This window comes from Myxocyprinus asiaticus, chromosome 10 (genome assembly GCF_019703515.2).
Source record: "Myxocyprinus asiaticus isolate MX2 ecotype Aquarium Trade chromosome 10, UBuf_Myxa_2, whole genome shotgun sequence".
NCBI classification, from domain to species: domain Eukaryota; kingdom Metazoa; phylum Chordata; class Actinopteri; order Cypriniformes; family Catostomidae; genus Myxocyprinus; species Myxocyprinus asiaticus.
Genome location: NC_059353.1, coordinates 46882901 through 46910712, shown reverse-complemented (window position 1 = coordinate 46910712; position 27812 = coordinate 46882901). Strand labels below are relative to the sequence as shown.

The following is a 27812-nucleotide window of genomic DNA, read 5'->3' as shown; positions in this document are numbered from 1 at the left end:
GAAATAATCTTGGGTCAAACTCAAGCCTAAGCTTTGGGCACAAAACAGTAACATCCTATATCTTATATCACGGCAAGAGTCATTTTATATCACAGTGATGTAGATCACATTTAGTTCACTCAAAACAGTAAAACGTAATATTATAAAACGGAGAGTTAGTCCAACTCAAAATTCTGATTGTATGAGCCACATTCAAAGTCGTATAAGTTGCAACGTTGCATGGTAAACAATAAACAACAACCGGCTTTGTCCCTAACAACACCCCTTTACAAGTTCTTTCTCATCTTGACTGGACCACGCATATATCTGCCATGGTATAAATGGTTTAGCAAAATCTGGTAAAACTTTACAATAAAGTTGTATTTGTTTACATTATTTATTACAATAGCAAACCCAAACAGCATTTATTAATCTTGGTTAATATTATTTTCAACATATACGTAGACATTATTACAATCAAAAGTTGTAACATTAGTGCAATATGCAATAACAAACAATGAACAATAGCATTTTGATTAATAAATGTTGTACAAAAATAAATTTTCAATTTTATTGGACATGTACAGTCAAAAGAGCGTAAACATGATACCTAATGCATTTACTAATGTTAACAAATAGAACCTTATTGTAAAATATGATCAAATGTCAAATCAAATATTCATATTTTCTTTGGTCAAGCTCTCATAAGCCTCAGACACAATCATAGCAAAGTGTTTATACAGTATACAGCTTATTGATTTACTTCTGGCACCGTATTCATTGATTTACATATGTGTATTTACAACAAGAACTATTTGCATAGTTAATTAAAGTCATGTATTAAATCATTTAGCAAACAAGTCTATCCCACGCTTTCCTGCCCATTATCCTGATTGGTCTGATGAGCTCAACACCTGTTCTCATTGCTGACCTCACTGTGCAAATGGATGCAAACCATTTGTCTCCCTGCCCATGCATCTGTTTATCACGGCTACCTTCTCTGTTTCTCTTTCGCTCTATGATGAGGGATCAAACCCAGCTGTCGGTGGAGCCTGATTAGGTGTCAGTTTTCTGGCATGGAATCAATGTTGTTTATAGGTCTCAAACGTTGAAAATTTAAAAAGACAATTGACGTGGTTCATACGGTCTGTTATACATGGTTGAAAGACAGAAAGATTTCAGAGTAATGATTTGTTTAGCCTTTGAAGTAGGCCCAGAAAGTATCTGCAGATTTGTTTCAGCAGATACATTTTGACAAATATGCAAAAATTCTGTTAAATGGATTTAAACATGCTAAAAAGTATAAAGCAGAGCTGAGAGTGTTACACTTTTATTGGTAGCTGAAGTATGTTAAAATTAACCTAAATATTAAACATTCTATTAGCATATTAAAACATTCAATGTGTTTCAAAATGTACCCAATTTACTTTTTAATGCATGCTCATGGTCTTATTGTGAATGTTTCTACATTATTTAAAATGAACTAACAATTAACAATACTTTTAAAGCACTTATTAACACTTGTTAATGTTCAATTCAAAATATAATAAAACATCTTTAAATTTATATGTTACAAATGTTAACATGAGTTATTTACTTATGAACTATATCAACTAACAATGAATGATTGTGATTTTATTAGACATGAACATTAACCAATGCTGTCAAAAAATATTGTTCATTGTTAACATTTGTAAACTAACAATGATACCTTTACACACTAATTATAATTATTATTATTAATTTTGGTTGATGTTAAATTCAACATATAATAATAACAATAATAATACATATTTAAAATTATAAGTTAACAAAAGTTAATGCATTATGAACATCAACTAACAATAAACAGTTGTGTTTTCATAAATTAATATTAACCAAGATTAATAAAAGTGTACAAATATTGATCATTGTTAGTTCATTATACCTAATGCGTAGGGGTGCACCGATTTATTAGCTGCCAATATTTATCGGCCAATTATTGACCAAATTAAAACCATAGGCATATCGGTTATAAGCATGAAAACGGCAATATGAAAAACTGATTTTGATTACCGTTTTATAATGAGCATTTGCATGGGTATGTTTTGGTTGTCACGCTGAAATGTATGCACACAGTGCTGAAGAGAAATGAAGAGGATCTGCTTTCAGAATAAAATGTCTAGAAATTATTGAACTGTTTATTTATAATTTAATATTAACGGACGTTGTAAAAACTCTGTGAATTCAAATGCACAATCCAGAATAATAGCCACAATATGCATAGAATACTTCGACTTTTGAGCCATCAGTATGATACCCATTAATGCTTTATGACTGAATAAATTAAGATTGAAATCGCAATTTGGCCTTGTGCGATTACTAAACCCTAAAAGCCTGCGTTTTAAAATATAGTCTGCATTCAGTGCTGCATGAGCAAGCATCGCCCTCTAGAGGTCTGGATGGCATTATTCATTATCTAATATACCACTATAATCCAGAACGTAAAAGGAGGTTTTGTTCCTTTGTTTAAAACTTTTTATTTTTCCATGATGTGACTGACATTTCCGTGGAATTGCCAAACATATACATAGTATGAATTTTTTACGTTCTATTTCTGTTGTAATGTTCTGTTGTATTAAACTGCAAAAACAAAAGTGCAAAAATATTTTAGAACTACAAAATAATTTTTTTTTTCATTTCAATCATCACATTATCATACAGTAGTGGCAAAACATATTGCCACCCTTGGTAAATATGAGCAAAGGCGGCAGTGAAAAAAAATGTCTTTATTGTTTATCCTTTTTATCTTTCATTAAATTTAAACACAAAATACAGTTTTTAAAAGATAATGTTATTTATTGAAGCAAAAAAGTTATCCAATACCAACTGGGCCTGTGTGAAAAAGTATTTGACCCCCTTAGTTACTAAATCCCCAAATCTATGAAACTGCATTCATAATGTGGTTCAGCTGGACTAGACACACCCAGGCTTGATTACTGCCAGCCCTGTTCAATCAAATCAACACTTAATAGAACTTTTTCAGCAGCATGAAGTTAGCTAAAAGTTTCACCCAGTAGCACTGTGCCAAGGTCAAAAGAAAATCCAGAAATGATGAGGAAAAAGGTGATTGAAATACATCAGTCTTGGAAGGGTTACAAAGCTATTTCAAAGGCTCTGGATCTCCAAAGAACCACAGTGAGAGCCATTATCTGGAGAAAACTTGGAACAGTAGTGAACCTTCCCAGAAGTGGCCGACCTTCCAAAATTCCTCCAGGAGCACAGCGACGACTCATCCAGGAAGTCACAATAAAGCCAAGGACAACATCTAAGTCACTGTTCATGACTCCACTATCAGAAAGACACTGGGCAAAAATGGCATCCATGGAAGAGTGGCGAGGTGAAAACCACTGCTAACCCAGAAGAACATTAAGGCTTGTCTGAATTTTGCCAAAACACACCTTGATGATGATCCTCAAACCTTTTGGGAGAATGTTATGTGGATTGATAATTCAAAAGTGGAACCGTTTGGAAGACAGGGGTCCCGTTACATCTGCGTAAATCAAACACTGAATTCCACAAAAAGAACATCATACCTACGGTCAAGCATGATGGTGGTAGTGTGATGGTGTGGGGATGCTTTGCTGCTTCAGGGCCAGGGCGACTTGCAATAATTGAGGGAAACATGAATTTTGCTCTCTACCAGAAAATCCTAAAGGAGAACGTCCAGTCATCAGTCCGTGAGTTGAAGCTCAAGCGCAACTGAAATATGCAGCAAGACAATGATCCAACGCATAGGAGTATGTCCACCTATGAATAGCTCAAAAGAAGCTAAATTAAAGTTTTGGAGTGGCCTAGTCAAAGTCCTGACTTGAACCCAATTGAGATGCTGTGGCAGGACCTTAAATGGGCAGTTCATGATCAAAAACCATCCAATGTGGCTGAACTAAAGCAGTTCTGCAAAGAAGAGTTGGCTAAAATTCCACCACAGCGTTGTGAGAGACTGATCTCCAGTTATCGGAAGCGTTTGGTTGCTAAAGGTGGCACAACCAGCTATTAAGTTTAAGGGGGCAGTTAGTTTTTCACATGGGTGATATAGGTGTTGGATAACTGTTTTGCTTCAGTAAAAAAAAAATAATAATAATAATAATAATAATATATATATATATATATATATATATATATATATATATATATATATACTGTATATATATATATATATATATATATATATATATATATATATATATATATTTGAAAACTGCATTTTGTGTTTACTCAGGTTGCCTTTGTTTTACAGTATATCTCGTTTGAAGCTCTAAAACAATTTAATATGAAAAATACACAAAAATAGAAAAAATCAGAAAGGGAGCAAATACTTTATATTTTTGTCAAATATATGTGTGGCACAATTATTGGCACCCTTATATTCAATACTTTTTGCAACCTCCCTTTGCTAAGATAACAGCTCTGAGTCTTCTCCTGTAATGCCTAAGGAGGTTGGAGAACACATGGCAAGTGATCTGAGACCATTCATCCATACAGATCCTTAAAATTCAGAGGTCCACACTGGTTGACTCTCCTCTTCAGTTCACCCCACAGGTTTACTATGGGGTTCAGGTCAGGGGACTGTGATGGCCATGGCAGAACATTGATCTTGTGGTCAGTGAACCATTTTGTGTTGATTTTGATGTGTGTTTTGGATCCAACCAGGGCCCATTTAAGCTTTCCAGCAGAGGCAGTCAGGTTTTAAATAAGCTCTATTTTTGTTTTATCTGACCATAGAACCCGGTCCCATTTGAAATTCCAGTAATGTCTGGCAAACTGAAGACGCTTGAGTTTGTTGCTGGATGAGAGCAGAGGCTTTTATCTTGAAACCATCCCAAAAAACTTGTTGTGTGATATAGGTGACGTCTGATTGTAGTTTTGGAGACTTTCTGACCCTAAGACCCAACTAATTTCTGCAATTCTCCAGCTGTGATCCTTGGAGAATTTTTGGCCACTGATCCATCCTCCTCACCATACATGTAGACAATATAGACACATGTCCTCTTCCAGGCCAGTTCTTCACATTTCCAACTGATTGGAACTTCTTAATTATTGCCCTGATGGTGGAAATGGGTATTTTCAATGCTTTGGCTATTTTCTTATAGCCACTTCTCATTTTGTGAAGATCAACAACCTTTTGCCACACATCAGAACTATATTCTTTGGTCTTACCCACTGTGATGGATGACTAAGGGAATTTAGCTTGTGTGCTACCTCATATTTATACCCCTGTGAAACAGGAAGTCATGGCTGAACAATTTCATGTTCCTAGTCACCCATGTGCACTAAAAAATGTAAAATATTTAGGGATGCCAATAATTGTGGCAAACGTGTTTTGGAGACAAATATTAATTATGAGATTTTCCCCACTTTCAGAGAGTTTACTCCAATTAAAGGTTAGATTTTTGTGAATATTTTGAATGAAATATCAAAAGGATAAACAATAAGACATATTTTTCACAGCCTTTGCTCATATTAACCAAGGGTGCCAATATTTTTGGCCACAAATGTATTTAGTTATTTTTTGCACCTTTTTTTAATCATCTATTTATCTTTCATTGTGGCTCTCCTTACAATCATGTGTTCAACAGATACAAACCAAGATCAATGGAAATTATTTATTGTTATAACAGTTAAAAAAGTTTTTGTACCTCTTTTTACATTTTTAAAGCATAATTCCAAAGTAAAATCGGTATCGGCCAAATACTTTCATATCGGTGCATCCCTACTAATGCTTTTACTAATGTTAACTTTCCTTATGTGAAAGTGTCAAAAATTGAGTAAACCCTTCTGAAATCAAATCTTGAGTTAATATATTATATAGTATATGGTATAATATCGTTAGGTGCTTCATCAAGAGTACTAAGAATCATTTGCATTTATTAATTTAGCAGCCGCTTATCTAATAGTACAAGACCATTCAAGATACACATTCTGACATTAAATGTGTTCCTTGGAATCAATCAAACCCAAGACATTGGCAATGCTCTACAAGTTGAGCTACAGGTATAATCCTTAAAGGACAGAATCATTACATTCCTTTCATAATTCCCACCTCTAAATTTGAAGGAAACTCTTTCAGTACTAAGTACTAAGGTTTGTTACCTTCGCAACAAGAACGCTTGTCATATATGTTTTTTTGAGACTGCACACCTGCAATGTGTTGCCAAGCATTCGTGTCTGCATTTACATACTTGTGAATGGTACATTTCTGACCTTTGACATGCTTGTCCTTTCCTGCTGATCTGAGATCAATTTCTGAGCTTTTTGTATAAGGCTACACAGGGGTTCAAGCAGGGGTTGTAGATTTGAGGTCATGATTACAGGTCCTCTTCCCACGCTAACCCAGAGCGATTGAGAAAATGCATTAACGCAATGCACGAGGAGGAGGACAGAGGGAAAGGGATCATTTTAAAAAGCGACACACACTTCTATCCGCAGCACACAGCACGCTATTAGACCACTTTAAATAGACGACATGCCCGAGTGATTCAGACGTTCGTGCTCTTTTCAGCCGAGATAAAAGAAGTTTGAAGGGAGAGCTAGAGATGAAAAGCTCACCTTAACCTCAGGACCATGTTCACAGTTCCCTGAACGCTCAATGGTTTCTCCAACGGTTGAACCTGGACAGGAAGGAAACATACCATTACCACAGTATTTTTCTCAATACTTATGCAGGTCGTTGAGGTCAAAAGATGTTTAGACTGTATTTATTGGTACTGGGGCTGTTTTGATACAGTTAAATATCGAGATATCTCATGATATTGTATCGATACCAGAGGTAGACCGATATATCGGTTTTACCAATTAATTGCTTTTTGGAACTATCGGTTATCTGCAAAAATCTATACCGATAGTTGCAGATTGTTTTGTTTTATTATTATTCTTAATTAACAATCACGTGGGGATTTGCTGTATCTAAATCTTTCATCATTGAAAATATACATCCAAATTTTTATCCTCACTTCAGTGCAAATTTTGTTATTTTGATTATATAATCAAGTATTCTAAATTGAAGCGTGGGCATGCAAAGAAAATTGAAACCATATGAAAACATACATCGTGTGTCCAACTTCTTATCTTCTGAATAATAATGAACTTTAATCCACATTAAACCTCATCTGGTGAAATATCTATAAATATACAAAACTCTTCATCTGGTGAATATAAAGGCTATAAAAAGATGAATTTGGTAAATACTTAAATATAGAGCATTGTTACGGAGCCAAGACTCCGTCATTTCAAAATAAGAGTCTCTTGTGTGTTTTAGGCTTGTTTACAGGTAAAAGTCCCACGTTGTGCACCGAATCTTTTTTTCTGGATATTATTGGGATTTTGGTTAAACAATAATATAATAATTTATATAATTGTATTTATTTATCACATGTTATACATTTGCACATATACAGTGAAATTCTTTTTTTTCACATATCCCAGCTAAGCTGGGGTCAGAGTGCAGGGTCAGCCATGATACAGCGCCCCTGGAGCAGATAGGGTCAAGGGCCTTGCTCAAGGGCCCAACAGTGGCATCTTGGCAGTGCTGGGGCTTGAACCCCCAACCTTCTGATCTGTAACCCAGAGCCTTGACCACTGAGCCACCACTGCCCCCAATAAGCTGCATCTGGGATTAAATTTAATTTGGACTCTTGTAGCTACTATGTCTGCGCTCATCTTTGTAAGGAAAGATGAATACTATTTACATTCAATAAACAGATTTTGAAAACTATCAGCCGATTAATCGGTTTTCTGTCTTTTCCGCCACCTTATTTATCGGTATTGGCAAAATCCACTATCGGTCGACCTCTGATTGATACTTGAGATTTATGTATCGATATTTATATTAAACTATTTGTGTATTCATATAATGTAAACGAACAACAAAGTTGGCACACTGTTATTTCCAAATCAATTTAATGAGCTCACCAAGAGACAAAAAAAAACAAAAAAAAACCTAAACGCTCTTCATCATAATAGAAAGGTGAATTTTTAAAGAATACCCTGGATGCCCATTTCCTATAAGTGAATAGGGGCTGGATATGTCAAGCTACAAAATGAAAAAAATGCACTATAAACGGACTATTTAAAAATAAACTAGCCATATAACTGTATGCTATATTCCACATCTTCTAAAGTATATGATAGCTTTTTATGACAACAGCCCTCGTATGGCTTCAAAAGACTAAGGATTTTAGCACACAAGTCACTTGAACCACTTTCATGACACTTTTATGGTGTCTTTTCTCATTTTGGAGCTTGTCAGTCCCAGTCCCCATTCACTTTCTGTCTGTATGGAAAGCAGCAGCCAGGATAATACTTTAACATTCACTATTTATATTCCACAGGAGAAAGAATGTCATATGAATTCGGAACCACATGAATGTTAGTAAATGAATAATAATGTAAATTTTGGGTGAACTATTGTATTCCTTTAAAATGTTGCCTATGTACGCAGCTCACTAGTCTTTGTAACAGTGCTCCCCTAAAAATGACCCCAGAGGCGAACAGGCTCTCTCTCTTCTTTTTGAGATATTAAGTCTAATAGGCTCCCTCAGGGCCAGTCGGCCTCCAAGGTCATGTCCAGCCCACCCAGAGACCAGGCGCCTTGCAGCGGGGCCACCGAATCAAGATAAATCACCCTAGCATTGTCAGCAGCACCCAACCCTCACCTGGGGATGCTGAATGGACAAGTCCTCTACCGGGAGACTGTTGGCATTCACCTCAACCTGCCAAGGCAAAAACAGAGTGCTTAAGAGTGAATCGAGGGAGAGAAATGCATCTCCCATCCCTCACTGTTTCTTTTCATGCTCTCCAAGGACATTTCAGCAGCAGATCTGGAAATTGCTTCTCTACCACCTCAAAGCCTGAACTAAAAGCCATGGCATTTTCGAATCCACTGAGGGAAAATATGATTGGGACATCACAATGTACACACACATACACACTGAAGAAAACAGATCAGTGTTTGCATTGCTTATTGCTATTTGTCCACTGTGTCTGACCAGGCCATACTTAATTATTTAATACATAAGAGTTTATTAGACAACTACCGCAGTCCCCTGGTGCAAGTCGTTTATTAATTCTATTCAGAGGTTAACCAAGACTGTGGTTAGCCAAGTCTGTTAGCTCTCATTTAGTTTTTGAGGATTTTAGTTAAAGAACACCTAAAATCAACATGAAATGGCATTCATAACCCAATTGACTTCTGTAATGTAATGTATCTCTGAGTGAAACAGGATATTTGACTAAATTTTTACATTTTCTGAGCAAAATAAGAGTGGTGGGGCCTCTGCAAAATGTAACGAAATGCTTTGTTTCTAAAGTGTTTTGAGTGGGTTATAACTCGTGGCTATGCAATTCTTATGGTGTTCTGGGTGGCTGCTAGGGTGTTGCTAGGTGGTTGTTAGGGTGTTCTAGGTGGTTGCTAGGGAGTTGGCTTGGCGTTTTTCTAGGTTGTTCTGGGTGGCTGCTAGGGTATTGCTAGGTGGTTGTTAAAGTGTTCTGAATGGTTGTTAGGATGTTCTGGGTAGTTGCTAGGGCATTACTAAGTGGTTGTTAAGGTGTTCTTGGTAGTTGTTAGGGCATTTCTAAGTGGTTGTTAGGGTGTTATGGGTGGTTGCTAAGGCATTACTAAGTGGTAGTTTGTGTGTTATGGGTGGTTGCTAGGGCACTGCTTAGTGGATTATAAGGTGTTTTGGGTGGTTGCTAGAGTGTTGCTAAGCAGTTGTTAGGGTGTTCTGGGTGGTTGCAAGGGCATTGCTTGGCAGATTCTAGGGTGTTCTGGGTGATTGCTAGGTTGTTCTGGGTGGCTCCTAGGGTATTGCTAAGCAGTTGTTAGGGTGTTCTGGGTGGGTGCTAGGGCACTGCAAATTGGTATTTAGTGTGTTCTGGGTGGTTGCTAGGGCATTGCTAAGCAGTTCATAGGGTGTTCTGGCTGGTTGCTAGAGCGTTGCTAGGCAGTTTGTTCTGGATGGCTGCTAGGGTTTTGCTAAGTAGTTGTTAGGGTGTTCTGGGTAGTTGGCAAGGGCATTACTTATGGTAGTTTGTGTGTTCTGGATGGTTGCTAGGACATTGCTAGGTGGTTATTAGGGTGTTCTGGGTGGTTGCTAGGGTGATGCTAAGCAGTTGTTAGAGTGTTCTGGGTGGTTGCAAGGGCATTATAAGGTAGATTCTAGGGTGTTCTGGGTGGTTGCTAGGGTGTTGCTAAGCAGTTGTAGAGTGTTCTCGGGGGTTGCTAGGGCATTGCTAGGTGAATTCTAAGGTGTTTTGGGTGTTAGCTAGGGTGTCGCTGAGCAGTTGTTAGGGTGTTTTGGGTGGTTTCTAGGGCATTGCTAGGCAGATTCTAGGGTGTTTTGGATAGTTGCTAGGGCGATGCTAGGTAGTTTCAAGGTTATTCTGGGTGGCTGCTAGGGTATTGCTAAGTGGTTGTTAGGGTGTTCTGGGTGGTTGCTAGGGCGTTGCAAAGGTTGTGTTCTCGGGGGTTGCTAGAGCATTGCTAGGTGAATTCTAAGGTGTTTTGGGTGTTAGCTAGGGTGTCGCTAAGCAGTTGTTAGGGTGTTTTGGGTGGTTTCTAGGGCATTGCTAGGCAGATTCTAGGGTGTTTTGGATAGTTGCTAGGGCGATGCTAGGTAGTTTCAAGGTTATTCTGGGTGGCTGCTAGGGTATTGCTAAGTGGTTGTTAGGGTGCTCTGGGTGGTTGCTAGGGCATTGCAAAGGTTGTGTTCTCGGGGGTTGCTAGAGCATTGCTAGGCAGATTCTAAGGTGTTTGCGGTGGTTGCTAGAGCGTTGCTAAGCAGTTGTTAGGGTGTTCTGGGTGGTTGCAAGGGCGTTGCTAGGCAGATTCTAGGGTGTTCTGGGTGGTTGCTAGGGTGTTGCTAAGCAGTTGTTAAAGTGTTCTCGGGGGATGCTAGGGCATTGCTTGGCGAATTATAAGGTGTTTTGGATGTTTGCTAGGGTGTTGCTAAGCAGTTGTTAGGGTGTTCTGAGTGGTTGCTAGGGCATTGCTAGGCAGATTCTAGGGTGTTTTGTATGGTTGCTAGGGCATTGCTAGGCAGTTTCTAGGTTGTTCTGGGTGGCTGCTAGGGTATTGCTAAGTGGTTGTTAGGGTGTTCTGGGTAGTTGCTAGGTTAGTACTAAGTGGTAGTTTGCATGTTCTGGGTGGTTGCTAAGGCATTGCTAGGCTGTTGTTAGGGTGTTCTGGGTGGTTGCTAGGTCATTGCTAAGCAGTTGTTAGAGTGTTCTCTGTGGCGCTAGTGCATTCCTAGGCGAATTCTAATGTGTTTGTGGTGGTTGCTAGAGTGTTGCTAGGTACTTGTGAGGGTGTTCTGGGTGATTGCTAGGGCACTGCTAGGCAGTTTCTAAGTTGTTCTCGATATCTACTGGGGTATTGCTAAGTGTTTGTTAGGGTGTTCTGGATGGTTGCTAGGGCATTACTAAGTGGTAGTTTGCATGTTCTGGGTGGTTGCCAGGGCATTGCCTCGCATTTGTTAGAATGCTGTTGCTAGGCAGTTTCCCAGGGCGTTTCTTGAAAAAATTAGGGGTGTAACCCCTGGATCCTGGCCAAATGTGATACATTTAAATTTAATAAGCAGTTTCTAGGGTGTTTTGGGGGGTTGCTAGGTGGTTGTTAGGGCACTCTTGGTAGTTGCTAGAGCTTTGCTAGGCAGTTTCTAGGGTGTTCTGGGTGGTTATTAGGGCATTGCTAGAAGGTTTCTAGGGTGTTCTGGGTGGTTGATAGGGCATTGCCTCGCAGTTGTTAGAATGTTGTTGCTAGGCAGGGCCGTTTCCCAGGGCGGTTCTTGAAAAGAATAGGGGTGTAACCCCCGGGTTCTGGCCAAATCTAATACATTTTAATTTAATAAGCAGTTTCTAGGGTGCTCTGGGTGGTTGCTAGGTAGTTGTTAGGGTGTTCTTGGTGGTTGTAAGGGCATTGCTAGGCAGTTTCTCAGGTGTTCTGGGTGGCTGCTAGAGTGTTGCTAAGCAGTTCCTAAGGTGTTCTGGGTGGTTATTAGAGCACTGCTAGGAGGTTTCTAGGGTGTTTTCGGTATTTGCCAGGGCGTTACTAGGTTGTTTCTCGGGTGTTCTTGGTGGTTATTATGGTATTGCTAGGTGGTATTTAGGTTGTTCCGGTGGTTTCTAGGGCATTGCTAGGCAGTTCTTAGAGTGTTCTTACAAAAATGCAAATAAAAGATTTACACTCCTAAATATGGCAGAAACACATGTCATCACAGTCTGTGAAAAGGGTCCGTTATTAATGTTGACATTAACTGGTTTTAAATTCCTTCATTAACTACTGACAAGATTTTAGAAAGGCTATATTACCCACAACAGTAGCCTTAAACAATGTCTAAATAGTTGTTTGACCATTAATAACATTATCCTGTAGTCCATGTGGCCCAAGTCATTTCAGAAGCAAAGCAAATTATTACATTTTGATCAAAGATTATGAAGAGAAACATTGTTTTCTTCAAAATAACAAGCACCGATGAATCATTCACAATAAGACCAGGAACATGCGTTATGAAAGTAAATAAGGTCAAGTTTGGTTTTATATGTTGACTTTAAGATACATTTAAAACACACACAATCAAAGATGCATTACTACATATAGATAAAAATATATATTTTGAAAGGGGAATAAATGGTGACTTACATGCTGGTTTTCGTCTTTGACCCTGCGTGACTGCAAAAGCAATAATGAGACAGGATTCAATTATTTTTTTTGTCTCGCACAAAGTACGTCAAGACAGATGTAGCTATTTGTGTGGGAGTACAATCAGCGCTTGCTCATTTGCATTCCGTAATAAACAATACACAGAAGAACAGCGTCTGCAGCTTCATTAGCCGCGGCTGATTTGCGAACGCGCCGCTTCAGGGGCTTTTATTGTTCCTTCCTGCTCGAGATGTTTTAGTGTTCTCTATTACACATTTACGACTGAAAGAGAGGCCCCTCGGCTTTGATCAAACAGTGTGTGTCACCTGAATTTCTCACCTCCCCCAGAATAACACTTCCTGTATGGTACAGGCACAGAGTTTAAAATAAAATATTTAGTGAGCTTGGAGTACTTGAGGTGAAATGCAGGAATGCCTCTGTATCCGAGAAAGTGCATTAGTTCAAAACGTATACAGGTCATTCCTGTACTGCAGTACATTTTCATGCCCACTAAATACAAGTCTTAATATATTGGTTTAGATGTAAAAATTTTAAGATGGGAAGCATACTTAGTTAGGCAAACTACTTAGTTTTCATTATAACAAGGGCTGTTGATTAAAAACGTTAATTTAGTGTGATTGATTTAGGTTCATTTGATTACAAATTTTGATCGACTGACAGCCCAAATTTTAACAATATCACAATATATTGAGCATGGGGTAAATTGTCAATAATTTCTCTACTTTGGTTTGACTGGATGTTGCCATTTCCTGCTTTGTTGTCCCTGGGTACCAACAAATGCACCAAGTTATATAATTAAAAACTATTTATTGAGAAATAGCCTGGGTGTTTCTTTATTTTTTTCCTTTCCCTAATCAAAATGCTTCAAACAAAACATGTTTCTGGTGAATATAGTTTAAATTGGAATTTTACATTTTTTTTCTCCCCCTATGTCCTCAATTTTATTTTCCATCCTGTTAAGTCTTTTTTTTTTTTTTTTCACCCAATTTGGAATGCCCAATTCCCAATGCGCTTTTAAGTCCTTGTGGTCGTGTAGTGATTCGCCTCAATCCGGGTGGTGGAGGACAAATCCCAGCTGCCTCTGCTATCATGTGGCTTGTTGAGCTCATTGCCATGGGGACATAGCGCGTGTGGAGGCTTCACGCCATCCACTGTAGCACCCACGGTCAACTCACCACGTGCCCCACCGAAAACGAACCACATTATAGCGACCATGAGGAGTTTACCCCATGTGACTCTACCCTCCCTAGCAACCGGGCCAATTTGGTTGCTTAGGAGACCTGGCTGGAGTCTCTCAGCACACCCTGGGATTCAAACTAGCGAGCTAGTGAACTCCAGGGGTGGAAGTCAGCGTCTTTTACCACTGAGCTACCCAGGTCCCCCTTGTTAAGTCTTTTTATAATATCTTAGGAGCAAAATCCAGTAGGATTTTACTGTATAACAGGAACAAAAGCCAGCCCCTAATGATGTCATTTTCCAACAAGTGACACTTTTTGGGTGGGAAAACAGCAGCAGAAACACCAGTAAGCATTAGCAATGAATTTGATGAATTATGTGATATTTTGTGGTATTAGTTGGTTTCAGTCACTCTAAAAGATTCCATCTGATAAAATTACAGAAAAATGTATGATATTATCAAAATTACCTTCAAATTGACACCCTCATATGAACTAAATTGTTTCTGTAGCTCAATTGGTAGAGCATGGCGCTAGCAACGCAAAGATCATGGGTTCAATTCCCAGGGAACACACTGATACAATATATACCTTGAATGCTCTAGAAGTTGCTTTGGATAAAAGCGTCTGCTTTAAATGTATTTATTTCCATCCTTTTCATTTTCTTGCCATTTTGTAAAAAATCAAGTTATAATTAGGGTTGGGGAGTAACGGAATAAATGTAATGGGATTACATATTTAAAATACAAAATATAAGTAACTGTATTCCACTACAGTTACAATTTAAATCATTGGTAATCAGAATACAGTTACATTCCAAAAGTATTTTGATTACTGAAGAGATTACTTTGCATTTTATTGTCATTTGTTTCATTTAATATTTAGTCCTTTCAGATGCAAAACATTTGCGATCCGAGGAGCGTTTGAACAGCAGTGAAACACTTTCTTATAATGTGTTACATTCATACGAGCAGACAGAGAAGTAAGTTTGAAGCAGCAGAAATAGAAATAAACCTTGTGTAAATTATCATGTGAACATTTAGCTTTATGCTAAGCTAAAATGCTATTTCTAGTCCTTACATGCACCTGTACCAGGCACGATTAGATTTGTTTTTTCCATTAAGAAAATCCAGATTAGATCATTAGACGTTTGATATTAGGAATCTTTCTATTGTTTTTCTGTAAAAAATATCTTAAAGAAGATTTTAGAAGCAACACTGCATACGATATTTAGACTATTTTCAGAGAATGTATTTCTCATATGTGAATATGTTACAAATGACATTTTACAGCATGTATTTTGTAATCTGTAGTGGAATACATTTTAAAAGTAACCCTCCCAACCCTGGTTATAATTAATAAAGTTTAAAAGCCTGAGTGTGACCACATGATATTTCTGAAAGTCTAATATCCCTTTTAATTGAAACACTATCTTCAATTCCAACAAAAGAATAAAAAAATGACCAGAACTCTGGGTACTGCATAGCAGAAATGATCCACACATACTCATATATGTTTTTTTTTTCAATTGAGAATTCTCATTTGATCTCTAAGATCAAAGGTGACACTTACTCTTCCGTGATTGACAGCAGCCTTCCCCTCTTCACTTATTTCATCCATCTCATCATCACTCCATTCCCAGTCTCCATCCTCGGTCTTGTGTAGGTGACCACTCGATCCTGGAACCCTCCTGACCTGCGTGTGAACAGAGAAACGCCGTCAAACTCACAATTGAGCACAACAGTGACTGCCTATTTTTCAGCAGGCTTGGTTTCGGAAGTCCTATTTATTTTCTCCATTGTCATTTAAAAAAAAATACAAATAATTCTTCAATAAGAGGTCTCATCTATGAACCAAACCACCAGCTCTGAGGTGAATACAATGGAATCTGAAGCTGAAAACTATTGATTTTAAATTATGCTGCATCCAAACCTCTAGGTGTCAGTGTAAATCCAAGATGACACAAAGACAAAAGTTACTGAGTGCACCTTTAAGTAGTTTGGGAGTTTGTGGAGACCAACTCGATTACGTCATTCACAATGAGTGGACGTTCATTGCGGAGCTCTTTTCCTGTTGCTATGATAACAGCAATTTCAGCAATTAAACACAATTGTTTAGAAGCTCTGACTTGTGGCATCTACAGAAGCATATACCATCACTTAACCTCAAAGCTCACGGTATGTCTGTCTTGAAAGGTTATCCATTATCGCTAAAAATCAATTTCTCTATGGAGAAAATGAATGGGACTTTTCCTTCCGGAACCCCACTGCTGCACTCTAGAATGTCACACCTGATATCAACAGGGTTTGAGTTTGGCTGATACAGTTTGCAGTGGACTCACATGGGTTATTTTTAAGGGTCAGTGAGCTATAATTCATCTCACAGCTTATACTTTAAAACTGAAGCCTGTGTCCATAACTAGTACTGAAATGTTCCACTATCTGTTCTCTCAGACAAGCTATTACTATCAAAGCATGCAATTAATCTCACTAAAATGCAGACATCCATTGATGTACCTCAACTATCAAAGATACCAGGAAATTATGATTTTTTTCCCCCCTCAAAAGCCTCAACATTGGCTGTATATTCCGCTGTCATCCTTGTAGAATAGAGTATTCCACTTAATTTCTGATTCTACAGTCTACACACATTTCCACCAATTTCTTCTGGGTTATCTCAACCAGAGGGCCCCGGCTCAATTTTGTTCAACAAGATGTAATTTTTTATTTGATTTTTTTTACAGGTTAAAGATAAAAATGTATGATGATGAACATCAAAATATTAAATGCCACAGATCAATATTTACTGAGTAATCCATTGTTTTGCAGAGGGGGGTCAAAATGCGTCTGAGACCGTCAACCCGCGCATCTTATCACGTGGCTTGTTGAGCGCGTTGCCACGGAGACATAGCGCGTGTGGAGGCTTCATGCCATCCACAGTGGCATCCACGCTCAACTCACCACGCGCCCCACCAAGAACGAACCACATTATAGCGACCACGAGGAGGTTACCCCATGTGACTCTACCCTCCCTAGCAACCGGGCCAATTTGGTTGCTTAGGAGACCTGGCTGGAGTCACTCAGCACGCCCTGGGACTCAAACTAGCGAACTAGCGAACTCCAGGGGTGGTAGCCAGTGCCTTTTACCACTGAGCTACCCAGGCCCCGTATTAAAGATATCTTAATATAATTTTAGATTCTGGTTCTTCATTTTTAAAGCCCTGCATGATTAAATCCCAGAGACAATGTGGCTACTTAAATTGTTAAATCCACGTTGATCAGTCGAAATCAAATGTGGGCCATATGGTATACATGAAGCTAGTTTTTCTTGACTCAACAAAACAAAGGTTTTACGTACAAATGATGTTGAATCTTGAAATGAAACGTCAAAACCTCGATTTTTGAGAGATAAACATCACAAACTAATTTTTTGGACACACAACACTGGCATATAATGCAACAAGGGGTGCTGAAATCAACTTATTTTAGTTAAAGACCTTCCTATCTCTGTGTAACAATAAAATAGTGATGCTGCCACCTTTTTAAGGTTATTTTTTTTACCTGAAGTTTTGCTCCAAAATCATAAAAGATTGCTCAGTAAATATTGACCCGTCTAATTTAATATTTTGGCTTTCATCTTAATTTATGTTTATCCTTTTTCAGAAAAAGTATGGACAAAATAAAAAATTTCAGCTAGGGAAGTTTCTAGTTTCTGAAAATTTGGTTGATTTGTCATGGAACAGCCCTTCTATCGTGTACCATTTTTTTTCCGCGTCGGCCTACGCTATTTCAGATAAATCCACCCCTAAACGACACGATACACTGTGCTTTACATATCAGTCATACGGTCTCTTCCTGTCTAAGTGGCCCGTTCTTAGCCAGAATAAGCTGCAAACTGGACCAAATTTAATGCCGTTAGTCAAAAGTCTGGCTACACGAGACTAGTAGAGTTATAGCTATCCTAGTTCTACTCCCTTAATCCCAGAACCAGCTAGAACTCACACGAAATCCTCTAAACACCACTTATATCTGAGGCACTAGACTGGAGATATCAGGCAGGGACTGTCCAGGTCAAATCAGTGACACTTTCCAAAGTCTTCAATGCTTTAAAGGGGAATATTGCCAAAATCATATTGGCCCAATCAAGAATTCAGACCATACAAAGCCCTTACCCGGCCTTAATCCACAACATATCCATCTGCCTGCCCTGCCCTGTCCTGACACAAAGACACTTTACCTTCCAGTAGACCTACTCCATTTTAAAGTGTTAGAAAGACAAGAGGTTTGATAACAACACACACACTTACACACACTAACACGTACACACAAACACGCACGAACATCAAGAGCCAAGAAGTACTATATAAGCATTCTTTGAGCGAGATAACATGTACCCGTCTCCCAGCATCCCGTTCTCTCTCAGAACACAAAGTCGGACCCGTGTTGTGTTTCCTGTGCTCTGGATCCTTCAAACATAATAAATGAATAAACAAAGCAACAAATAAACATCAGCTCATTTGTGACAAACTACACCTGCAAGCTGTTTGCTTATGAATTTCATGAGAGGGCCAGCGGCACTGAGCTAGCTATCTATCTCTCTCTCTCTCTCTCTCTCTCTCTCTCTCTCTCTCTCTCACATAGTTATTTAGGGACAATATGTAAGCTCAAATGGCCAGTGGTAAACTGCTCTCGTACAAACAATTCTAATGTGCAATAGAAGGTTGTGAAGCAAACTTTCATTTACACAAAACAAACAATTAAAGCACTGAAAGAGAAAAATATAACAAAAGAACATCATTACAAAGAATAAAACAAAAATGTAATTTTATATAAAAAATAATCATTAGCAATGTATTACTAAATCTTAATGTTTTACTCGTTTATGGTTTTCATTTGTCCTTCATCACTTTATTCCCTTGACCATATACATTTTCTGAATTGCTCATTTTATGTACTATAAGTGCACTTTATACACTTTGGAAATATTGCAAATGTTGCAAACAATCATGCGCCTTGTTGACTCTGACTTCGAACAGAACCATCGAGAAATAAGATGATTTTATATGTACATCTGCATATTTAATTGGTAACACTTTACAATAAGGTTCAGTTTGTTATACATTGGCAAATGCATTTGGTATCATTTACCAACAATGAACAATATATTTTTACAATATTTATTAGCCTTCATGTTCATTTATGAAAATACAAATGTACTGTATGCTTAATGCATTAACTAATGCAAACTTATTTCATTTTAAAAATGCATTACTATGTTGCAATCAATATCAACCAAGATTAATAAAGTATTGTTTGCTTTGAAAGTATTGTTCATTGTTAGTTCACGTTAACACATGTTCACAAATGCATCCTTATTGTAAAGTGTGACACTTTAATTCAGTGCAGACATGTCTTACCAATCATTTAAAAGCAATTATTCTATGCTTTTAAATGCATTTTTCTATTTTTTATTCTAATAAATCTATGCTCAAGACTACTCATAAAATAGTGTTTTCCACCATGAGAGTGAAGCCATAATGTGCCCACTGCAGCTAATACTGCAAGTCATTTCAGGCGCTGAGAAACAAACCAAATAGCTTATGTGCCCTCTAGTGGCCAGAAGCTACAACTACAAACTACAACTGTACTTAGCAGGCAAAAACAATCATATACAGATGACCTTGCTAGTAGAAAAGGACAATTAGGTTCTTCTTTCTATGCAATATACTGGGCAATAAAGCAAATAAAAAATAAATAAAATAAAAAATAAAAACTTCTTTTTTAGCCCTTTATTACATCTTGCTATATATGTATTTGCTCTGGAAGGGATCAATAGAGTGATTTTTTTTTTTTTTTTATCAAAATAACTAACATTTCAATCAAACTTCAAAATAGGGCAGCACAAATACTCAAGAAAATGATCGAGATTACAATTAGAGCTGCTGCAATTCAAGAATCATGAAGCGTGTCAATTACAGCATTAAATTCAGATCCACTTCTCTTGCATAATATATATATATATATATATATATATATATATATATATATATGCATCTGTTTTCTATTTACAGCTTTTTTCAGCAGTTGAGCATTGTAACCAGTCACAGGCATATTGAGCAAATAAGTCTATCAGTAATGGTGCAACAAAACTAGAACGCTACCATTATATTTTACATTACAATATATGACAACAATAAAGCAATTAAAGAACACTGTTCTCAACTTGTTTTTGGAAGTGAGGCCTACATAAAAATGTCATGCATCTGCCTCTCAAAAATCTAAATAATTGTAACAACAATATCAAAGTAAAAAAACAAAAAAACAAACAAAAAAATATATGATTGTTGTCATAATCGTGCAGACCCAATTCAAAACGTTTAATGCAAGAAGTAAAATACAGTAAAAATCTAGTTTAAAAAAAATAAATCAAGGCATGTTTTTTCACACCATTTTTCGCAAAGTGAACACAAAGAAGAATATTTATTTAATTTGCACAATACAGCATATTAATAATATTTATGTACATATAATTTGCAGTTAAATTTATAAGTTATAGCACAAACAAACTGTTAAATCAAGAGTTTTGTATTAACAGTTTGAACTGATTCGCAGTTGAACTAATTTGCTGAAGTTTGAACTTACCAACTCTAATGCCATTTTTGCTAATGACACGTTTATGAAACAAACCAACTAAAATTTCTATTGTGGTGAGCAAACCTGGCCCACCTCAATGGCCAAATAAAAACCACAACTTTATTTATTTATCTTTTTGAAATGTACATCGCCAGCAAAATGTTTTCTAATATTTTGTGAATATTCAAAATAGCTAGTGGATAATCATAACTGTCAATTATTTCCCTTAAAACTGTAATTGCGATTAATTTTAATTAATACAATTTTCATAAAAATACAGATTTTGGTTGGATCAACTGCATGCCATATTTTTTAATGTAGACCACACATCCAAAAACAAGCCGAGAACTGTTTCTGAATTACTTCATAGCTGTTTTATCAGTAAATAAAGACAGTGCCTAAATGGTCAACTTCACATGGGCTTTCTTAGAAGAATGAAAAACAAAGCTGTTATCTAAATTTTGAAATTGAGCAACAGATGTTACAAAGCTCAAATGCTGCAAAATGCATGTTAAATAAACTCAGCAAAAAAAGAAACGTCCTCTCTCTTTCAACTGCTTATATTTTCAGCAAACTTAACATGTGTAAATATTTGTATGAACATAAAAAAATTCAACAACTACGACATAAACTGAACAAGTTTCACAGACGTGTGACTAACAGAAATGGAATAATGTGTCCCTGAACAAAGGGGGGGTCAAAATCAAAAGTAACAGTCAGTATCTGGTGTGGCCACCAGCTGCATTAAGTACTGCAGTGCATCTCCTCCTCATGGACTGCACTAGATTTACCAGTTCTTGCTGTGAGATGTTACCCCACTCTTCCACCAAGGCACTTGCAATTTCCCGCACATTTCTGGGGGGAATGGCCCTAGCCCTCACCCTCCGATCCAACAGGTCCCAGACGTGCTCAATGGGATTAAGATCCATGCTCTTCACTGGCCATGGCAGAAGACTGACATTCTTGTCTTGCAGGAAATCATGCACAGAACGAGCAGTATGGCTGGTGGCATTGTCATGCTGGAGGGTCATGTCAGGATGAGCCTGCAGGAAGGGTACCACATGGAGGAGGATGTCTTCCCTGTAACGCACAGCATTGAGATTGCCTGCAATGACAACAAGCTCAGTCTGATGATGCTGTGACACACCGCCCCAGATCATGACGGATCCTCCACCTCCAAATCGATCCCGCTCCAGAGTACAGGCCTCAGTGTAACCCTCATTCTTTCGATGATAAACGCAAGTCCGACCATCACCCCTGGTGAGACAAAACCGCGACTCGTCAGTGAAGAGCACTTTTTGCCAGTCCTGTCTGGTCCAGCGAAGGTGGGTTTGTGCCCATAGTCGACACTGTTGCCGGTGATGTCTGGTAAGGACCTGCCTTACAACAGGCCTACAAGCCCTCAGTCCAGCCCCTCTTAGCCTTTTGCGGACAGTCTGAGCACTGATGGAGGGATTGCGTGTTCCTGGTGTAACTCGGGCAGTTGTTGTTGCCATCCTGTACCTGTCCCGCAGGTGTGATATTCGGATGTACCGATCCTGTGCAGGTGTTGTCACATGTGGTCTGCCACTGCGGGACGATTAGCTGTCCTTCCTGTCTCCCTGTAGCGCTGTCTTAGGCGTCTCACAGTACGGACATTGCAATTTATTGCCCTGGCCACATCTGCAGTCCTCATGCCTCCATGCAGCATGCCTAAGGCACGTTCACGCAGATGAGCAGGGACCCTGGGCATCTTTCTTTTGGTGTTTTTCAGAGTCAGTAGAAAGGTCTCTTTAGTGTCCTAAGTTTTTATAACAGTGACCTTAATTGCCTACCATCTGTAAGCTGTTAGTGTCTTAACGACCGTTCCACAGGTACATGTTCATTAATTGTTTATGATTCATTGAACAAGCATGAAAAACATTGTTTAAACCCTTTACAATAAAGACTGTAAAGTTATTTGGATTTTTACAAAATTATTTTCAAAATACAGTGTCCTGAAAAAGGGACATTTCTTTTTTTTGCAGAGTTTAGAAAATTAAAACTAAAATTGACGCAACATGAGTAGACCTACATCGACTGCTATAATTTACACTTTTCACAATATGTAATTGTGGCAGCCGCAGCTATAATTGTAATGTTGAGTATTTATATGATTAATTGAGCAGCTCCACTAGTGAACGTTCAATGTTGAAACACTTGGTCAAATATTGATTCTTTCCACTTTTACAGAACTGCAACTGCACTGATATTCAAGTCCTGTTAAAGGTCTCACAGTGTGGAGGTGAGAAAGAGAAACTGAGAGAGACATACGTAAAGAAAGAGAAAACAAAGATGGAGTGAGGCAGACAGTCATGGAGAGAGGAGAGAGAAAGAGAAAGAAATACAGACAGAGAGAGAGAGAGAGAGAGAGAGATAAGGAAGAGAAATGGTGTTTGTCAGTGTTGTTCAGGTCAGAGAGTCATCAGATGACAGCATCTTTCCCTGGCCATCTCTCACTTCAGGCTACGGATATGCTGACTGGATACATAATGTGTGTGAGAAGCAAGTTCACAACAGCACACAAACACTACAGCAATCAGGACACGGACACACACACACACAGGGTGACAAAGAGGACAAAAACACACTGAAACATATTAAATCACAATCTTCATGAGGACCTAGATTCAATTTTAAAACACATCTTGGTACTACTTTTGGTACTATTAGAAAACAGCAGAATAGAAAATAAAATAAAAAGTGCTGCATGGTAGTCCCACATGCTATCAAATCCAAACATGTATTTAATTTTTTTTTTTTTGAAAGGTTTGTTCAACCAAAAATTTTAATTCTGTCATCATTTACTCCTTTTGTGTTCAAAGAAGGGAGAAAGTCATATGGGTTTGGAACAACATGAGGGTGAACAACAGACAACAGAATTTAAATTTTTGGTGAACTATCCCTTTAAATCCAAAGTATACTTTACGCAATTACGTGAACGTAGGCCCTTTTAGCTACGCAAGCTCAATTTCACATGTTGTGTTCTGAAATGTCTTAAGAGCGCAATTAATAACGCATTGCAAGTATGTGTTGCATTCTCAGTGTTGCCACAGGAGGTGCTACAGCAGACATCAGCGTAAACTATCAAACTCGACTTTTTTTTTTTTCAGGTCATCTACTGTCATGGCGATGTTTGCATGGTCAGTTTGAAGAGAAACCAGCTGAGCAAATTAGTTAAATCTTCAATATGTTGATTAGAGGTAGACCAATAAAACAGTTTTACAGATTAATCGATGCTGATAGTTGCTTTCTGATTGCCGATAATTGTTACATTTTTTTGAGGTGAAATAAAAACAATCACTGACATTTCACGGGGATTTGCTTTATCTAAATCCGTCATCATTGACAATTGACCAACCACTTTTTTTCATGGGGTTTTGCAGAAAGTGGCGCTCTGAAACGCCATGTAAACGAGAACGCTGATTTCCTTACGCTGCTTAAGGGATTAAGAGAAAGCGGTTTAACACACCCAGGTTTCTCTCAGAGAACGCGGCTTATGTGGCCATGTAAACACATAAGCAGTGTTCTTAAAAGTTTTTGAGGAGTGTGCATGTGCGTGAATAGACCGGAGAACAAACGTCATAGAATGGAGCCCAACAACAAGTCAACACAGTGGAAAGAATTCAACATTTCTGGGAGCACAGTGGGAAAAGCACATGCACTATAAACTATACTCATTTATACACACCAATGTAAAATATCAACTGTCCCTTACGTTCGCATATATGCGCTAGTATATTGGGGGAATCCCGGAGTTTTATGTAAGAGGGAAACCCCACTATTGCAGCGCAATTCCGCTGTAGGTCGCGATAGAAAATTAAGGAAACAAACACTGCAACAACTAAAGCGAAGCAACGGAGAATAAAATATAAAAGTCTTCCTCCGACAAGTTTGTTATTTACACAAGCGTCGTGGGGAAATTACGTTGTTGTGGAGAGAGCTGCTTATTGACCGAGCCGCATGTATGCGGGAGTAAAGTGTACACCACTTCTACAGTGCGTGTAAACCGGAACACCCCTTTCTCGCAATAAGCCGCTTTCTGGTGTCCAATGAATATTGTTTCTGGTGAACAATAAATTGCATCTGGGATTATATTTATTTTGGACTCCTGTAGCCTCTATGTCTGTGCCCGTCATAGTAAGGAAAGACTTAAAGGGATCGTTCACCCAAAAATGAAAATTCTCTCATCATTTACTCACCCTCATGCCATCCCAGATACGTATGACTTTCTTACTTCTGCTGAACACAAACGAAGATATTTAGAAGAATATTTCAGCAATGAAGGCCCATACAATGCACTATATTCACTATAATTGTTTACTTCCGGTCGCTCTCTGATGTCTGTCCAGAACGGGACTCGGTTCCTTCCGCCTCTCGCGTGACGCAAGCACGCTTGCATGTTCAAATGAAAGAAAACCCAATGAAGCTTGTGAACAAATCGAACTGCACTGTTCTATCACGTCAGTTCTTGCGTGAACAAGTCAACGTGCTTACATCACACGAGAGGTGGAGGGAACCGAGTCACGATGTGGACAAGCATCAGAGAGCGACTGGAAGTAAACAATTATAGAAAAAAGGACTTAAATATTGTTCCGTTTCTCACCCAAAGCGATCGTATCGCTTTCGAAGACATTCATTTATCCACTGGAGTCGTATGGATTACTTTTATTACAATTGTCTGTGCTTTTTGGAGCTTTAAAGTGCTAATCACCATCCACTTGCATTGTATGGACCTACAGAGCTGAGATATTCCTCTAAAAATCTTTGTTTGTGTTCAGCAGAAGAAAAAAAGTCATACACATCTGGGATGGCATGAGGGTGAGTAAATGATGAGAGAATTTTCATTTTTGGGTGAACTAAACCTTTGAGAGTTTTTTTTTTTTTTTGGCAACATTCAGTCAATTTTAAAAACTATCGACCGATTAATTGGTTACCAGCCTTTTCCACTACCTTAGTTATTGGTATCGGCAAAATCCTCTATCGGCCGACCTCTAACGTTGATACCCAGTTACTTACATTATATAGTAAACTTTCTATTCTAAAATGTTACAATAACGCAATGTTAATTTTTAAACCAACTGATTTCCGAAAAAAGTAGGATTTTAAATGAACAGATTTTATTTTCATTTCACTGTTATTGAACTCTAGCTTCAGCTTAGAGTAGTGATGGGAGAATGAAGCTTTCCAAAACTTCGACTTCGAATAACGGAACCAATTGCGAGTTTCGAAGCGCTCAAAACAACGCTCGTTACAGACATTTGTTGGCGAATGCCGTGTAAACTCAATAGGAGGACTCATGTCAAAACCAGCTACAATAACACAATGCTTTGGAAATTTACTGCCATATATTTAAGGTAATCTACAATGCCCTGGAATACACAGTGAACCTTTGCACAATATGTAGACCTTCAAATATAAGTTGGCCTTCTTTATGATTATTGTTTTTTACTGATTTTAAATGAAGTTTGTTTACATAATAAAACAATACTTAGGCTTTGTTTTTTGTGCAAAGGAAAATGCATTTATGCTTATACAATTTGTGCAATAAACTTTTGTAAATGAAAAGTGATTTTTGCACACAGTTAGCACGGGACTTGATCTCAATATGGAATGATTCACATATCCTTTCAATACATTAACTAGGCTACATTTATAGCACAATTATTATAATTTTTTTACATAATAGAAGAGTGCGTAAGTGTTATAATTGATGACAGTTTGTTAAAAATTTCAGATTCACTTTCTGTACAGCAAACAGATCTCTGTAAATATCACAAAATATCAGTCGCTCCTCATTTTTTCTTTCTCATAAACACAACATTTAGATTGTTGTGATTGTATGTTTCGGTGGGAACATAACTCAAGGTGATCGACAGGGAATTTAAAATGATAAATCAGCAAATCTTTTTTGAATAAATTAGATTTTATGAATCCAAGTTATGGCTAAACTGACTTGTCCTTTCTTCAAATATGCAATTACGCATTGTGTCATATATACTTGGACAGACAAATGAAGATGCAAAAATCCACTTTAGCTCGAATGTAACTGCATATGTAAACATACAGATACAGTTGGATACAGCAGTCACATAAATGCCTACTAGCAACCAACAGCACAGAGACTCCAGTGATTTAATTACTGTTAGTGCGAACGCCCTCTAAAGTCATTGCAATGCGAAATTTTTCGCTTCCAGTGCAGACACAGTGTCAGTTAACAACTTTTGGCAAGCTGAGGGCTTCAAAATTACTGTACCATCCCTTGAACAATTACTATTATCCAACTGGGATACTACAAATTATATTTAAGATCTGTAATTAAAACCCCACTTCACAGAGGATCCCTTTCCTGAATGTTACGCCACAGACGACTGCAACTGTTGTCAACTAACAAGTATTAATGGGCTCTATTCCACCCCTACAACAGAGTGTATGTCTTTGTTTCTCTCTCCCTCCCTTCCTGTTAATACTGTAATTTATTGAGACAAGTCTATTGCTGAAAGCATGACTAGTTTTCCCCAAGCTCTCCGGACACAACTAAAACACCATCACACATCAGCAAAATCAGTTCTAAACGGGTCTGCTGTAGTGATTATTTCGCTCTCTAAAAGGGAAAGTGCACCCCAAAATTGAGATTCTGTCACCGTTCAAACACCCTCATGTCATTCCAAACTTGCATGACTACTTTCTTCCATGCAACACAAAAGGTGAAATTCGGAAGAATTTCCTGGATGCTCTTTTCATACAATGAAAGTGAATGGGGACTGGGGCTGTCAAGCTCCTAAATGAGGAAAAAAAAAAAAAAGTATTATAAAAGTGGTCCATATATCTTGTGCACTTTCCATCAAATGCACTTTCCATCAAATGTTCTGAAGCCATACAATAACTTTGTTTGAGGAACAGACCAAAGTTTAAGTCTCAAATCAAATATGGTGCCATTATATAGTCAGGTTTGACATCTATGATGTTTGGCCAAAAGACCAGAACCAGTGACATTTTGATGTCAAACCTGACGTAGTGCATATCATGCAGGTTTGAAACAACATGAGGGTGAGTAAATGACGACAGAACTTTTATTTTTGGGTGCACTATCCCTTTAACACTCTAAATATAACTTTGTGGTTGTGCAGTAATCTGTTGGGCGGCTTTAAAATGCACATCCTTCTAGCCACCTACTCTGGACAAAATCCATTTATCAGTAAAAAACACTCTTTTTGATGCAAGCATGTCATTTGACTTAAAAAAAAAAAAAAAAAAAAAAAAAAAAAAAAACACCCATTCAAACACACAGCAATGCGTGTGCATTTGTGT

The 27812-nt window shown here is 37.9% G+C and overlaps 1 protein-coding gene across 3 annotated transcripts in view; it reads right to left on the bottom strand.

Annotated features, from left to right (window-relative positions):
* Window positions 1–27812, bottom strand: part of LOC127447644 (STE20/SPS1-related proline-alanine-rich protein kinase-like) — a 95017-nt gene that overhangs the window by 39143 nt on the left and 28062 nt on the right. For all 3 annotated transcript variants that reach the window (XM_051709603.1, XM_051709602.1, XM_051709601.1), the window contains exons 11-14: window positions 15424–15546; window positions 12656–12685; window positions 8673–8729; window positions 6568–6629 (exon numbers count right to left, since the gene is read on the bottom strand). In XM_051709603.1, coding sequence (XP_051565563.1) covers window positions 6568–6629; window positions 8673–8729; window positions 12656–12685; window positions 15424–15546 — 272 coding nt within the window. The remainder of the gene's footprint in view (window positions 1–6567; window positions 6630–8672; window positions 8730–12655; window positions 12686–15423; window positions 15547–27812) is intronic.